This window comes from Anguilla anguilla, chromosome 7 (assembly GCF_013347855.1).
Source record: "Anguilla anguilla isolate fAngAng1 chromosome 7, fAngAng1.pri, whole genome shotgun sequence".
In the NCBI taxonomy this organism is placed as follows: Eukaryota; Metazoa; Chordata; class Actinopteri; order Anguilliformes; family Anguillidae; genus Anguilla; species Anguilla anguilla.
The window spans coordinates 10868409-10885084 of NC_049207.1; the positions used below are offsets into that span (position 1 = coordinate 10868409).

General features: G+C 44.2%; 1 protein-coding gene across 3 annotated transcripts; it reads right to left on the reverse strand.

The window, feature by feature from the left end:
- Window positions 1-1889: 1889 nt before the first annotated feature.
- gpr37b (G protein-coupled receptor 37b) lies at window positions 1890-13023 on the reverse strand. 3 transcript variants are annotated; one of them, XM_035426068.1, is made up of 3 exons: window positions 11931-13023; window positions 10550-11700; window positions 1890-3533 (listed from the first exon to the last, which is right to left on the reverse strand). In XM_035426068.1, the coding sequence occupies exons 2-3, from the start codon at window positions 11618-11620 to the stop codon at window positions 2694-2696; spliced, it is 1911 nt and encodes a 636-aa protein (XP_035281959.1). In that variant the 5' UTR covers window positions 11621-11700; window positions 11931-13023; the 3' UTR covers window positions 1890-2693. The 3 variants fall into 3 exon arrangements, with proteins under 3 accessions (XP_035281959.1, XP_035281960.1, XP_035281958.1); XM_035426069.1 differs by having other exon boundaries at window positions 10550-11709; XM_035426067.1 differs by having other exon boundaries at window positions 10550-13023.
- Between the last annotated feature and the right edge of the window lie 3653 nt (window positions 13024-16676).

A 16676-nucleotide genomic window follows, 5' to 3' on the forward strand; every position in this document is an offset into this window, starting at 1 on the left:
TTGACTGTTGGGAGGACACATACGCTTGCATTCTGTGAAATGGCTAGATTTAGATAACTGTAGATATCTTTCACTTCCAGAATGCTCTGTATCACGTCTGATCAAATGTTCATTCTTGCCGCAGAATGAAGGAGAGACAGATTTCGCTATTAATAGCTGTACCGAGTCTACGATTGTCACAGAATGTTCGGCTGCATCATCCCTAAAACTTGCACTGCTATTGCACTGACTAACACCACCTACAGTAAGCAATAGTTATTTCAGAATTTTGGACAAACACTCTTTAACCAGTAGAATTCTCAGATGAACATTGAATTCATGCTAGGATGTGTAAGAAAGCCATGGTCCAGCCAGGGAAACAGTCATCTCGGACAGCTAGACTAGACTAGGTTTTGCTTGAGGAAAAGCAGTAAACTTATTTTAGTACCGTAGGTTAAATGGCGCATACTGTTGAGTTGTTGCTGGTGTGTGCTGATGGAGGCGAAGGTGAGACATGAAGCAAGGACATCCCAGCAGAGGAGCTCTGTGAATCTCAAACGTTCTTCATACTTAACTCTGCCTCTTCACAGCTGAACATGACAGTGGAACATGACATCGTACAAGCATCTTCTCGGCTGGGTCCTGAGGGTTGCCATGGTAATTGGCCTAAGACAATGGCCTCTGTGTGCTGTGGGAGTCCTGTCACGATGATGTCATGCAGGGCAGTTAACAAGCAGTCTTAGTGCACCTCAGACCCTGCGACTGAAAACCTCAGAACTAAGGGCACATCCTTTTCATTCACTCATGAAGCGCGCACACACACACACACACACACACGCTGCAGCTGTGCTTTGTCTGAAATACAAAATATACATATTTTAAAAATATGTAAAATTTGAAGCAGCATTACATCTCTCCAGAGTTTATGCATTAATTGACATGATGAATTATCAGATTATAAAATAATTTCCATTGTTTTGGGATGTGGGATTTAGAGTTGAACAGTATCTTTGTTTTCAATATCTCTTTGTGAAACCAGACTGACATTCAAGGGAAAAAAGCCTGGAGACATGTCTTTGAGACAAAGGCTGATATTTTGCTCGAGATGCAAATGAGGGCAGGGACGGCTGTGCTGGTGTCAAAAAAGCACATTAATGTGAAATCACGTCCAAGTCAGACAATCTGATAAAGGACCTCACCGGAGAAAAATCATTAGATGAGTCATGACGTAACCATGGAAACGGGGTACACAGCATGGTTAATATCTCTCCACAGCGTACAGTTGCGTGAACGGGAGGGGGAAAAAATAAACAATATTCCATGAGGATATGTGCTTTGACTCTATCAAAGGAGGTAATGGAGTTGTCAGAGCTGTGTAATGCATTTGCGCTCATGGTTGTCCCATGGCACACAAGTTGGCAAGCAAACAAATACAGATTTATTATTTCCATTTCTTTTCAGTCGTCTTCCTATTTTCACCACTGACTGACAATCTGACAATATCACAGCATGTCTTTAACGACTGGACCCATTTCTGATGGCAAGACATCACATCTCAGGGGCATGTGTTGTGTGAACATAATTTTTTGGAAATTCAGTTATGATAAATGTAAAATATGAACCATTCATTAATTCCTCATTGAGGTCCACAAGGCGAAAAAGGTTCATGTAAATGCACAGGAACAGGGCTTCCAGATTACATTCCCTGGCCCGGAAGACAAAATCATATTACTATATTATTCTCGGGCCCAAGACAATAATATTTACGACAAGTTCACAGACCATTGACCCCCCCTCCAGGGCCCGGGATAATGTACCCCTGGTTGTCCTCCCTGACAGTGACCTTGAGCATGAAAATAAAACACCTTAGACTGGTACGTTAAATCAACTGAATGAGCACATTTTTAAACTCAAATTCATAGATTCCTTTTTTATTAAAGTGACATTTCTTGACTAAAATAATAATAATAATAATAATTACAAAAACACTCAAGTGAGTGTGCAGACTGCCCAAAGCATACTGGTACAATTTTCTGCTATCAAATACAAACATCAATTTGTTTATAGTGAAGAATATACTCACATAGCAAGGGAGCTAAACATACTTTTCAACTGATTCACAAGAATCACTGTTATCAGAAAGAAAACAAAACCCCACAATACACTACAACCAGCCATTTTCAATATATTACTTTCAATACAATGCAGAGACGTAAGACACTTGCGATAAAAACAAAGTAATACCCAACAAAAAAATGAGGGAGGGGCAAAAAAATGGGGGAGTGCAAAAAACGGTAATTAAAAAAATGTAATAACTGATGTTAATGACTATGGAATTTTAAAAAACTACTACACGATATGTATATGTACTGTACTGTGTATATATAATGGCAGTAGATATATGAGAGAAAGTGTATGATGTGTACAGACCTCTACTCTACGGTAAACAGTGTGCAGGTACTGTACAGGGTACAGTGCATGGCACGGTGATGTCACGGACCACAGCAGTAGGCGGAGCTACCATGCACGTTCCGCCACTCGGCGGACTGAGCCAATCAAAGTGCTTCAAGCACATTGATCAGTTCACCTCGTGGCAATGATTGACACCACACGCACGCGCCATCGTGACGGGGGGAGGGAATGTGGCGTTGGTGGGCTGGGGCGGGCTGGGGCGGGCTGGGGCGGGTGGGCGGGGTTTGAGGGTCGCCGGGCGCTCAGCAGTGCGTTCCCACGGACGCGTAGGCAGACATCTCGCGGCGGATGGTGCTGAAGGGCGACAGCTCCAGCTCGGTGGTGCACTCGTGGTCGTTGTCGTCGCTGGTGGCGGCCGAGGACTTGGCGGCGCCGCACTCCTCGCAGCAGCAGCAGCAGCAGTCCAGGAAGGCGCGGCTGAAGGGCCGGCACAGGCAGAAGAGCAGCACCGGCGTCCCCGCCGACTTGCAGAAGAGCAGCGCCTGGCTGACCAGCTGCAGCAGCTCCAGGGTGCGCCGCGGCACGCCCGCCGCCATGTAGGCCGAGACGATGTTGCAGACGTTCTCCGGGATGACGCAGAAGCCGTACAGGATGGCCAGCGCCACCACCGTGCAGTTCATCTGGCTCTCCAGCTGGATCTGCTTCTTGTTGCCGCGGACGCTGGCCTTCTCGGCCCGGCGGATCTTGCGCGCCGTCACCAGCGAGCTGCCGATGGTGAAGAGGGTGGGCAGGCAGAAGTAGCAGCCGAAGTACCACCAGAGCCGCGCCCCGTCGTACGTCAGCCCCAGCACGTAGACGGTGTCCGGGAGCTCGGTGGAGATGCGCACCACGCAGCGCTCACGGGCCCCCCCGCCGCCGCCGCCGCCGTTGTCGCCTGGCTCCCCGTCCTCGGTGGCCAGCTGGCGGATGATGAGCTCGGGCAGGGCCAGCAGGAGCGCCCCCACCCAGATGACCGCCAGCTTGGCCGTGGTGGAGGCGCAGTTCTCGATCATCTCGTAGTACATCTGCACGTTGGTCGCTGCCCGAAAGCGGTCGATGCAGAGCGCGCACAGCGTGAACGTGGTCACGCCCAGGGAGGCCACCTGGAGGGACACGAGCACCAAATTAACCTGACACTAACCACAGGAAACACTAATGACAGGAAACAACAAAACTAGATAAACAAAATGGAGCGACCTGGAACGCAACCAGACAGTTTTTTTTTTTTAAATGCTGTTGCACACAGTCAAAGAACCATTCAACACAGGCTGCAGGTGTGTAGAGCCATGAATGAGTCAGAAAAACATACACAAGGGAACTCTGCACTACAAAAAAACATCAATCTACACTGAATTAACATCTGTGTATGTGACTTGTACCTTCCAGCACTGATGAAGGTCTGATTGACTGACAAGTGTTTTGTCAGTATGTGAGCTCAAACAAATGGATGTTGATTCAGTGAAGACTGATATTTTTTTGCAATGTGCACTTAGCTTTTCTATTTTTTAGGATACAACAGAACATTACATGACATTGCAAGGACATCTTGGACTATATACAGAATGCTTGTGATAGGGAATTTCAATCCATTTGCTGCCTAGGCTTGTTACCAAAAAGAATGGTGTCACAAAAGACACTAATTCTAAAAGAAAGACACTGATTTTGAAGTCAGATCTGAGCGCATATTTTGAATTCAAGAACAAGCTTAAGGATGTGGTTTCTATTATGTTTCTGTTCAGGCAATGAACTTGAAAGACCAACAGCTACAGTCAAAAGCACTTCCCTTATGTACAGTATGCAAGACCTCAACTGAAACAAACTTTTTGGCAGAAAAGAGGTCATACTTTGACATGCATACTTCCCATAAAAGCAGTGCTGCAAAGGAAGGCTGTCTTTGCATGGGATGCAGACGTTCTTTTTGAACCTTTGGTAAACTGCACTATATACCCACTTTCTGGTGACTAGTTTCAAAAGTAACATAAATTATGAATGGGCACTAGAGCTATACTGAAGCTCACAGGAGCCACAAATAGTGTGCAGTCAAAAAAGTCGAAAAGAACTGGCAAGCGCAGAACATAGTGCAAGACAAAATAAGAGATATTGAATATCAACAGAGAATTACAAATTAAATAACTGTGTTACAGCTCTTTGAGCCACGTGGGATTATGAACAGGCAGAAATTGCACCATTCCACCAAATTTCAGTCCAGGAAGTTGAGCATGGAATTGTGGTTAACTAAGTTTGTATTCCACTGGTGGGGTACTGTCTGTACACCTTTACATGATGTAAAACATCATAACACCTTCATAAAGTGCACACAGCCCCTTCATGAACATGGCAATACAGCTGCACAAAGCGGTCATAAATGTGCTTCGCTATGGCTGAAGCATTATCAAGTTTCCACAAGATGTTTTGGCTACACAACACATTTCAGTACAGTCTGGTCAAATATTACAAAGAACTGTCATAAAGAACTGCAGGTCTTTGTGCAGTCATTATGTTCATGAAGAAACTATATGTGCTGTGGGAGGTCACACTGAATGTTTGACCAAATGTGAAACTAATCTGTGCGACTGCCTTGGCTACGGGCACCCCCAATGCGGAGTACACAAATCCTCACAGTATTCAGAGCTGTACGTGTTACAGGCTGACCGGCTCTGCATTCAGACGCCTGTTCCGTATGCACTCTGGCAGAGGAAAGGTGTAAACACACTGAATATTTCATTAACTGAAGGCTGGGCAGGACCAGCGCGAAACACTGTCAGAGACAGCAGGGAATGCTTTCATCTGGCTTCCAGGAGAGAGATGTACTTCAAATTTTAAAAAAAACTGTGATTATAGCTCTGACTCTCCTTACAGCTAAACGTTACTCTGCAGTCATTTATTCTTATTTCCTACTCTAATCGAGAGTAGTAGATTATTTTTGTGGTATAGCCACACTGTGCGACAGCTGAAGGTTGACCCTGGAATAGTGCTCCAAAATCACAGGGGATATTATACGTGACCAGCCACTTGAACGTCTGAGGTCAGGATGACAGACTACGGCATTATGAATGCAATTCATCCATTCCAGCCTTTAAGTACGGCAAGCAGCGACGCTGATTTCCCTAATGTTTGCTGTAATTACGCTCCATTAATTGTTTGATTAAGTGCTGCTCAACATAATGTAGGCACTTGTTATTAATGTGAGTTTAATACCTGGCCTGCGTCAGGGTGGATCCGGGCAGCCATGTTGGGCCTGATGGAAGTCCCTGACTAATAACTCATGTCTGTGTTTGAATAGATATAGGCATAAAAAAAAAAAAACCAGAGACAGGGACCACTCTGAAAACACATGAACCCATGTTGATATTTCTGGTGTTTATGAATTAAGCTTTATAAATCAAGCTTAAGAAGTGTTTGTTTTCCATACGTTGCAGGGTTGGGTTTGAACACTATGAGTACATTTTGCTCTGTTTTTCCTGTTTCGTCACCAACTATAGTACCTGCTGAACACACACACATACACACACACACACACACAGCTCTTAGAAGACATTTCACTGGATGTGCAATACCTCAGAAACATGCCTCCAAAAAAAAAACATAATTGATAGAACAGGTACTTCAAGCCATACTTCATTCTGGTGACGTAGATAATGGTTCAGGGGATGAAAGTGCACTTTCTAGGGCTGGGGATTTTTTATTTCTTGCAATAGACCCAATTGAGGACAACTACTATTTGTTTAATAAAATACATAATTTACTATTCATATATTCACCTACATTTACTAGTATAAGTGTTGGAATATAGGGCAATGTAAATGCTATGTAAAAGTTGTGTAAGTCGCGCTGGATAAGAGCGCTTGCAAAATGCCTGTAATGTAATGGAATATGACATATTTCTACAGGCAAAACAGAACCTAGTTATTCCCAAACTGTGTTTGTTACAGTGAGATTCATGTCACTTCTGTAGGAAGTGCATCACATGCTTTAATACCTTATAATCATTCAGATAATGGCAACCAAAAAAAGGATAGTTTAAAAAAATGGCAGAATCACCTAAGGTCTGTTGGGGTTAATTTCAAACTTGAATGTTATAATTACATTGACAAAACTGCAGGAAACAGTATGTTTTAAAATACACTGCATTCATCCATCATTTACAAATTCAATTTGTTTAACAAATGTGGAGTGCAGAAGTGCTATGCAGGCTATGAAGGACTCAATCACTAAATTGAAAGTCTAAGCCTTCTAAATGTGGATTTTCTAAATGCTTGCTTAAGTTTTCATGGAAGTACAGTTTGCACTATAACAAATTGCCATTTCACACAGAAATGGAAAATAATGATTAAGATCCAATGAATAATTAACCGGCACTAATTCTCCACTGAATTATTCAGAAGCCTGCAAATGATGTGTTATTCACTGGCAACAACGTGGCAGAAATAATCAGGTCAACGGCTCCGCCTCCCTCTCGGAGCGTACTTTGTCAGTCTCCTCGCCGCGTGTCTGCGTGAATCAAAGTGAGCACGTGCGGAGAGGCACTGCAGGTGACGAGTGAGAGAGGGCCAGTCTGGCACCCCATCTGGAATGCGGGCAAGTCAAGTCATGTGTGTTTGCGTCTGTGTGTGTGTTTGTATGTGCGTGTGTGTGTGTGTGTGTATGCCTCTCCACAACGGTGCATGAGGAAATGTCGGCCTGCCTGATTGACTGTGTGTATGTACATGTACCTTGATATGGCTGAGAATGCATTCCTGCTTGCCTGTGTGTGTGTGTGTGTGTGTTTGTTTTGTATCTGCGTGTATGAATATGAATATGAGCATGCCTGCCTAAATGGCTGCCTGTCTGTATATGTGTGCACCTGTGTAAAATGTGGACTGACATGCTCATAATGTACTGACAGATTTCGGGACTCAAAGGAAGAACTTCTGCTTATGTGAATATGGGCTCCCTGTGCCAGCTCATTCAGTGACATGCAGGCTCTTTATTTTATTATATAATCCATCTGCTTAGCAGGCACCCTTATCCAGAGGCTGCTTATTTGCCCAGGTATACATTCACTGGAGCTACTGAGGTTAATTGCCTTGCTCAAGGGTACAACGGCAGTGCCCCACCTAGGACTTGATCTTTCAGTCTCTGAGTTACATGCTCAGACCCTGACTACGCAACCGTACACTGCAGCCATAATGGATCTAAACGAAGCTGAAGATGCAAAACTTAGGACAAATTTCAAGAAAAAAATAGCGGGACATGCGATACACTGCTGCACACAGACGTGTGAAGCCTGCAGATCCACCATACGTGTAATATAAGGCCAGCGAGGCTCTGTTCCCGTTTTAAAAACCATAGAACTCTCTCCTTCGTTTACAGACAGTGAGAGTCAGCCCCTGTTTAAGAAGTGTCAATATTCAACCTCCATTTAAGCGATAGCCATTCCCTTCCCTCTGTTTTGGAGGCAGCGAGACTCTGACCCCGTTACGGCGCGGCCCCTGCCTCTCAGGAGACGCTCGCCGTCTTGGCTGCGCTGTCGTCACCAGCCTCTGGTCTCTGATGACAGCGTCGCTGACGCCGCCGCCGCTTCTGCTGCTGCTGCTGCTGCTGCTTCTGGGGTCAGGCAGTGTTTTCACTCCCTGTTACATCACAGGGGGAGTAATGCTGCCCGGGGGCTGCCTTCAGCGTCTCCCTGAGGAGCGGGCGCGCTAACGTCAGCCCCGAGGGCCAGATCTGCCCTGCGCGCTCCTCAGTCACATTAACTCAACGCTCGAACCCTTAATGCACATCTCCTCTCGGGCAGCCCCACACACATTCACTTCGACTCTCACTCCGGCGTCCCTGGAAAACACAGGGGAAGCTTCAGTGTGTAAACGAGCAGCTGCTCGCAGCCGTGTGTAGCGTCTCTTTCAGATTAGCAAGTGGGACAACACCTTGGCCTCGAGTCATGCGGTGATGCAGTTTCTACATATCAAACTGAATCTCATTTTTAAAATTTATAATCTGTAGTTACCATCTTAGGCCATGTGATGCCGTAATTTAATAATACGCTGAAGTGGGGGTCGGGGAAGGAGGAAGGAGGAAGCAAGGGGGTTTGTTACTTGAGATAACACATATAGTGGGTGTGGTCTCACTGCCTGTAGCAGTTGAGGCCCAAAATTCCAGCTGGGATCTTGTGGTATTGAAAGGATCATCAATACATACAAAGGGTAAAACTATCTAGGAAAGCAACTTGAGAGCAGGTTTAGGTCTGAATGAAGTTGCCCTGGAGGGGAGTGGGTGTCGGAGTCAAGGGTCTGTTTACTGCTCTTGAGAGGGAGGCCACACTTTGTCACACAAAGTGGCAGAACTGGCAACAGTGACACTGGAGACCCTAAAGTTCAGTCAGTGTGTGATCTCCACACTCACACATCTTTCCTGTGCTCAATTGTAATGATTATTATTACTTTGTATTTATGTATATATTCATGGGGTACTATAGAAAACAGTGGAATGAAAATAGCAAATATGCAAATTAAATTGCACACAGCTATCTAAGAAGCAATAGAGCCACCATTTCTAAATAAAACACAAACCTCACAGTTAAATGGCTCCAATACAAATCCTCATTACCAGCCGTTGGCTTTCAAATGAAAAACAATGTTATGTATAAGCATCTATTACTCAGAATGACAACAATTTTGAGTGTCATTTCCATCTTATTAGCCTTCTCAGAAAATCAGAGGTCCAGATAACTGTCAGCCTGACACCAACACACTAACTGAATCTCATGGTCGCCCTTCACTACCTCACCCTTGGACCGCACAGTTCACTGAAAGGTTCTGGACGGATTTTCTAATAGTCATTTCCTCGCCACCGAGCATGAGAACCTCCATGCTGTAACATGGGAATCAGACAGAAGGACGCTTTTTAAATATCCTCTCTAAGAAGATTTACACAATCTCAGAAGCCGAGGTCTGCAGTAGGCCTGCTTTAGACCTCAGCAAATGTACGGGCATGCTATTCTAATTAGAACACACTACTTGCGGTAATCCCTCTCTTGCATTGATAAGCCTTGTTTTAACTTAGCCAGCAAGATTACAATAACAAAGCTAAAAAAAAACAATACAAACACGAAACTGCGATGCATGAAAGCAATTATCTTCCTTTGGGCAGACCCGACTCCTCCAGCCTTTTGTACAGCACACAAAGCTCCCGCTTAATTAGTTTCTGGTAAACTGAGCAAACTTTTTTCACCCTCAGAATTGTTTTACCTAATTGGACTTTGCCATCATTGTTAAACACTCATTCAACATCAAAAGCTGCCACAAATCCTGTGGTCAGCCAATTGACTATCGGAGCTGAATAAAATCTGGTGCTTTTCTCAGCCCCTGCTGTAATCAGCCTTGCCAAAGGCCTAATGGACAGACCTTGTGCTTTTGTCTGTGTGCTAGCCCTTTAAGGTACCGAAAAGCTGCTATCAACACCAGACCTGCGATTTGTCCATGTTTCCAAACTGTCACTTCTCTCCTTGTTTGTCAGACTTGCACTGTAATGTATACTGCAACATTGTTACAATTTAGCAATGATTCTTGTGCAATGTGATCATCATCTGCAGGGTCATTTTCCCTTGACCAGTTTTTTTTTTTTTTCTCCCCAGAGAAGCATTTCCCTACATGCCTTAGTTTAAGTCTGGCTGCTTTCCTCTGAGGATGTAGGCTATGCATGTATTTGTGGAGTGTGTGTTCAATTTGCCTAATTGTGGAGTGTGTGTGTGTGTGTGTGTGTGTGTGTGTGCGTGAGAGAGAGAGAGAGAGAGAGAGAGAGCACATATATTTGCTATGGATGTTTGGATGACTGAAAGCACATGCTTCATATGCTTTATTAAATATTTATACCATATATCCTTAAATACAGTACAGTATGTTTGTTTGCTTGTCTGTTCTATTTAAATATCACCTTTTTAGCCACACCCATGAAGCAGCTACCATTCTAACAGGTGATGCCCTTCACTTCTAACACATCTGCATTTTCATCACTTAGTGGGTAAAAGGAAACTGCGTAATATGGGATATTAGAGCAGTTTCCTGTTTATTTTGTTTCAGCTTTTAAACCAAACACAACCGACTCACAACAACCAAACAAAATGTATACTTAAAGGAATTACCTCGATGTATGGTATGATCTTACAGGAGAACTCCCCCAGCAACCAGTTTTTCGTCACCTCGTGGTAAATCACCAGGGGCAAGCAAAAGAAAATGATGACAAAATCCCACAAGGCCAGATTGGCTAAAAGCGAATTGGAGATGCTCCTCATGTAGTAATTGTGACATACGATGCACATGATTGCAATGTTTCCGATGATCCCCACAGCGAAAATAATCACAGAAACACACACTATGGCGTACGCTCCATATGATTCATTGGTTACGGGGTAAAAAGGGTTTCTGATCCAGTTTCTCTTCCCCCGCGTGTTAAGGGGGATCAGTGGGGTTATTTCCCCAAGGTCACCGTCCGGTAAAGTAAATAATTCGTAATTTCCAGTATTGAATGGAAAATCAGTGGACTGGTTAAGGGCCAGAGGTAGGGGAATCGGTTCCCACATGGCGAGAGAGGCATCAGGTGAAGTTTCTATCTGTGAGCTGAGGAGGTTCTTTTTATTATGCTTTTTTATTTCATTCTTAACGGATTTATTCTGGTCGTCTATTGTGCCTCTTTTGCGTCTGTGGTTCCTCTCGCGTCCTCCCAGCTTGTTCCCTGAAGGAGTCTTAGAGGAACTGTATCCATCACCTATTGTTTCCATGGCAGCGGCCATCTGAGAATTAAACTTTTCTTTCCTTCGCCTCCGAGACTCTCTATGGTTTTTCGTCGTCTCCGTTTCAGATCTGTTTAAATGCACTTCGTGTTTGTATCCATAGGGTTTGGTTTTATCTTCTGCGATCATTTTCATCTTAAAAGAAGTTGCGTTTATGTCTTGCACCAAAGTCTTGATGGCGTCCCACGAGGACACACCTGTAGCGCGTCCCCTTGTATTGTCCTTCTCAGTGATTACTCTCCTGTACGCTCGGTGCCATCTCCGACCATTTTCTGAGATGGTTTTGTGCAAATTTCTATGCGTGACATTGTAGTTGTAGTTTTTCGGAACGACATTAGTCCTTAATTTATCATCATGTCTGTGCGTTTGCACCGCTACATTAAATGCTAGGAAAAATATCACTCTCAAAATTAACACCTGCATTGTTCAACTCTCGTAATGTTTGGGTATCTCGGATTAAGTGGATGCTGTTCTCCAAAGGTACTTGCCCATTGAGACCGCATCTATGTAGCCCAAGAAAAGAAACAATGTCAAAGCTCAAGTCATCATTCACGTGCAACAAAGACCATTCCCCAACAGCCACTGATGTTGCTCCGTAACCATGACTGTCGCGGGCTATATATTTTAATCCACGTACAATTCATATAAATAGCAAACGCACTACAATTTTTTTCTTATTCATACAACCTTGGATTGTGTCATTAAACTTGCTTAGAGAGTTCGGGTTTCTTACTGACTGAAGTGTTCTCGTAGACGTTTCCGTGCCAGGAAAACAATGTCAGCGGCTGTAAACAGGTTGACCGATGACAAGATAGTCGCATTTCAAACTCCTTGGCGTGCAGGCAGGAAGTTTCCGCAGTGTTGTCTGGCAGGAAAGTGCCGGAACAGCGCCGTGTCAGCTATCGGGTCCTCGGGTGTTTGGAGCCTGGAGATGGTAAGAGAGATGGCCAGGGAGGTGCCGCACGCTCTGCGGTCTCCGGTCTGTATGTGCCTGCGATATGCGCGCCTCGGTGAGGATTGAGCAAGAAAATGGGTTCTCCTAGCGGCTAACCCGGATCTGTCAAAGCAAATCCGTCAGGACGAGCTCTACAGACCACCGTAGCTGGCTGCCTACCACACCCGCCCACCGCACCTCAAATATATTATTTTTTCGTAAATAACGCTGCCACAGCGAAAGAAGCGCGCCAGATCGGAATCGATTTCGCCGAAAATAAAAATAAATGCATAGTCTATATATTACAAATAAATAACAAACCACGTTTGGAAAATTTTGAACAAGCACGCTATGAGACAATATCAAGATAATCTTTAAGCCTATTTATAAAAAGCTAGAAATAATTATTATAAGAATGTTATCGTGGATGCACTTGGTATTTTTAGATTACGTGATAGGCCTATTTCAGTGTACAAATTCATTCGCATTATTTGACAGGTGAACGACAATCTCTTACCAAAAAAAAAAAAAAAAAACGATTAATTGCAGCAGCTTTTTAATTGTAGTGCGATGGGGACCAAAGGGGCCAAAACATTTTGGGCAGAAATTGGCCCGAAACACTCTATACGACAGATAAGAACACTTTGAACAAAAATGCATAACTGACTTCAAGCCAGTGCTGACAGGCAACTTACATCTTTGCTCAATAGACAGCCAGGCATGATATACAATATGTGGTCAGGTCTCCTCAAAGTTATCATGAGACTGTGAGTTCAAGGAGGTCAGGGGCAGGGCCCCAAAGTCAGTGCCATGAGAAAAGCTGAAGTCTGGCTCTCTTCATTGGTAATGTTGACTAAACTTTTCCCCTCATTTTTTGCACACAGAACTCGGATCTATCATTAATGTGTAAATCCATCTTTTAGCTAAGTTATGCTTCTATTAGACTAAAATAAAAAAACTTTCAGACTGTTAAGTTACCATAAAATATTATTTTTACAATATTCTTTTTTCAATTCAGTCTTAGACCCCATTCGCATGTGAATTCATTTTATTTTTTTATTTAGTGAAATCTCTGGTAGGAAATAAGGTGTAATACAGTATCTTGGCTTGGTTTCATAGTGTTAAAGAGTCTGTCATGGCTTACTTGATGGGATAGTTTTTAGGGGCCTTGGCATTGGATAGGGCCCAAGAGAGGGCACCGAATGTGCTGGCCCGTTGTGCGATTGCATTGCGGAGGGAGAAAAAAGAAGAGGAAGAAGAAGAAAAAGAAGGAGAGGGGCAATAACTAAACTAAAACCAAGAGTGACTAAACTAGAATACTAAATATGAAATTTCGTATAGAGTATAGAGCCCCCAAAAGCTTAGGAGTGGATCTCACTCTCAGCAGCACAAAAGTTTAAACTAACAAAGTACATACAATTACACAGCTAACGTATATGCCTACAACATTACAATTGCAGAAGGAAAGTCAAGAAGGAAGAAGGATAGCTAAAGAGGGCCATGGGTGTCATGGTGTGTAATGAAGAGGCGGGTCTTCAGTCCGATAGGAATTAATTCACAAGCACAACATCGGCAGTCCTTGGTGAGCCTTGTACCCAGCAAGCCAAAGTTTTATGACCAAGAAGCAAACATGAAGTACATGTAATATGCATGCCCCAAAGACCAGGAAAATTCCCTGCAGAACTTACAGCCCTGTAACATACATGGGAGGACATGAATAATTAATGCGTGCTTTTCTTAAAATAAAAAAAAAATGTAATTTTCCACCCATGCAGCTACATAGTACATAGGGAAAGTTAAAGCTTCTCTTAACCCATAAGCGCCCTCTGGCAGCAGTGAATGGAACAGCAAGGAAAGGGAAAGTAGTGCAGTTGTATCAAGGAGAACATCCTTAATTGTTCATAGAAAGACAATATTCCAAATATATATAGGAACATGAAACAAAAAAAAATCTATGAAAAACAGTGTCTAAAAATGGCAAACCAAAAAAATAAGACAAAATGGATGATAATGCATCATAAAATAGAGAAAACAGATTCTGTTTGATAAATTGCCCCAGAACGTGATTGCTACCATTGTGCAGACGTGTATTTTTTAAGTCAGTCAAACGTTTACAGAGGGATAATTGAAGACACACACAGCAACTAAAACAGGCCGTTAAATCCACAAGGCTCGGATGCTAAGAGCTTTGCAGACGACCCAAGCGTTTGCATCGCTAACTGGGCAAGCGCGCGCGCGGCTCACTGGGCAGCTGTCTCTCTCTGACACACGCCTCCATCAATCATCTCGCTCGACTGCCGCGAGAGCCAGAGGATGTAGATGAGGTTATACATCAGCAGACGAGCACAGACCGCGTCTCTGAGACTGTGACAGACACATGTCTCCCTGCAAGTGCCCCCACTTTGCTGTTTGTTTGTTTGTTTGTTTTTATGCGCTATCGCTGTCGACAAACACACCATCGCCGCTCCTCTTAAATTTGAAAGTACCCCGGAGCACCTGTTCAAATTCATTTAAACCAACGGGTCAGAGAATAATGAGAAAAATTCGCGTTGAGGGCAGGCGGTAGAATAATTGCAGTCCCTACAAAAACGTCATTACCCAATATCCTTTGTGTGCATTCTCAGCTCAACCATTCATTCTTCCAGAAGCTCATTTATCAGTCTATTAGGCACAAAGCAGGGCAGGATTTTGCCTTATCAATTTCCTTCTCTGTTTGAAAAGCTCATTACTAGGCAATCCTGCAGAGAATGCCAGGGTGCTATAAATCTGATGTGGAAGTTATCCAACACCGAAAGACCCATACCCTTTCAACATCAATCACGCTGTTGGTTATTTTTCACACCCTTGAACAGCAGGTCTATTTAAGTAAAGAGAAAGCAAACAGAAAGGGTGCTGAAATTGGCATGTGTGAGATTTACTCAAGTCCACCAAATTACCAAAACCGTGTTTATTTCTTTTTTTAAGTACCAGTTGTGCCCCTCAGTTCAACGCTACCACCATCACATATGGACAGCGTGTTACTGTCCAAGTGTGTGCACTTGCTTGTGTAGCAGCAACTATCGGGCTAAAAAGTATAATGTATTGCATCGTTTGCATCCACTGAAGGAGCAGCGTATGTCACTGATAACTGGTATTTTGCAGACAATCTGTGTCTCTTTATGAGTTCTTAATGTAGTCATAATACAAGGAATATTCCTGACCACAAGAAACCCCCCCATTATCTTGGCAGGAGAAAGCAATTTCTGCCCTCCTGCTGTGTGTACAGTACCTGGTCATTGTCAGCCAATGATCCACATGTTGCAATGAACATGACATTATTGGGCCCGGTCTGTGCCTGTGGTGAGCACTTTACAGACAAAGCAAATTTTTTGAGTGATTCTGAATGAGCTAATTTTTTGAGCTGATTTTGCATGACTGCACTCCCACCAGTCATCTGGAGAGCCAATATAACCCCATCCTTAAATGTGGGCAGTTAGCATTGCATCCATCCATCCGTTTTCTATACCTGCTTATCCTGAACAGGGTCCCGGGGGGTGCTAGAGCCTACCCCAGTGTGCATTGGGCGAGAGGCAGGATTACACCCTGGACAGGCCGCCAATCTATCGCAGGGCTAGTTAGCATTGCATGTTCATTGTATTTCAGTGTTTTTTTTACAGTTTCAACTGTGCAGCAGTACAAAACTGGCCCACAATACCAGTATCTCCAAGACAACGTAGGACACCCAAATGCCGACAACCCACAACCCCCTTCAGTTTGACTGACACCTCTCTCTGGGGGCTGTATTATTGGATGCCGCCTTCCTGGGGTGTGCAGAGAAGCATGGAGGGCGGATCGTTCAGGCGGATGTTTTTCTCTGCCTCTCCGCCGGGCCTCCACGCTGAGGACAGCCGCCTCTCCACGCTCCCTCGGACCGGAAGCTTCCGCTCCGGCTGGGCCCTGCCGAAATTCTGGGGCCTGCACGGACCCTCGACTCCGCAGGATCGCTGCTCTGTTCCTGGCAGCCATTAGGCCCTTTATTCTCCCCCGAGCCTCAATGAAAAGTGTCTGAAACGCACCTTCTGACCAGAGGGTGCGCCAGAGAGCCAGCTTCTCTGTGCTCTGTGTATTTCCTTCAATTTTTCCAGTTGTGACAACCCAAAATGAGCTGAACAAGCCACCTTTTACCAACAGCTAATTAACAGGCGCCTTATAGGTCATTTCTTGCATTAAGGCTTCAAGTTCCCTTCTGTGCTGTTTCCAGTTTACAGCTGAGACTCATTGCTGTAAAAAAAAAAAATCCAGCCGTGCTCAAGCTGATTTATGCAGTACTTCTCTGTTACACTCATTCTTTAGGTCTTTCCAAAACTACTCTACAGTTTGCTACATCACAGAGGGAAGGGTTTGCGTGCGAACATGGCGTTGGTAGAAGGAAGAGTGGAATAGCTGCAGAATGACAAGAAAGACTCAGCAATGTTCCACTACCTTGTGCAGCGCATTTGCCTTTGAAATACCTCATCTGCATGAGCGCAGGGCTTGTACACAACAACTGACGCACTGTCCCACAGA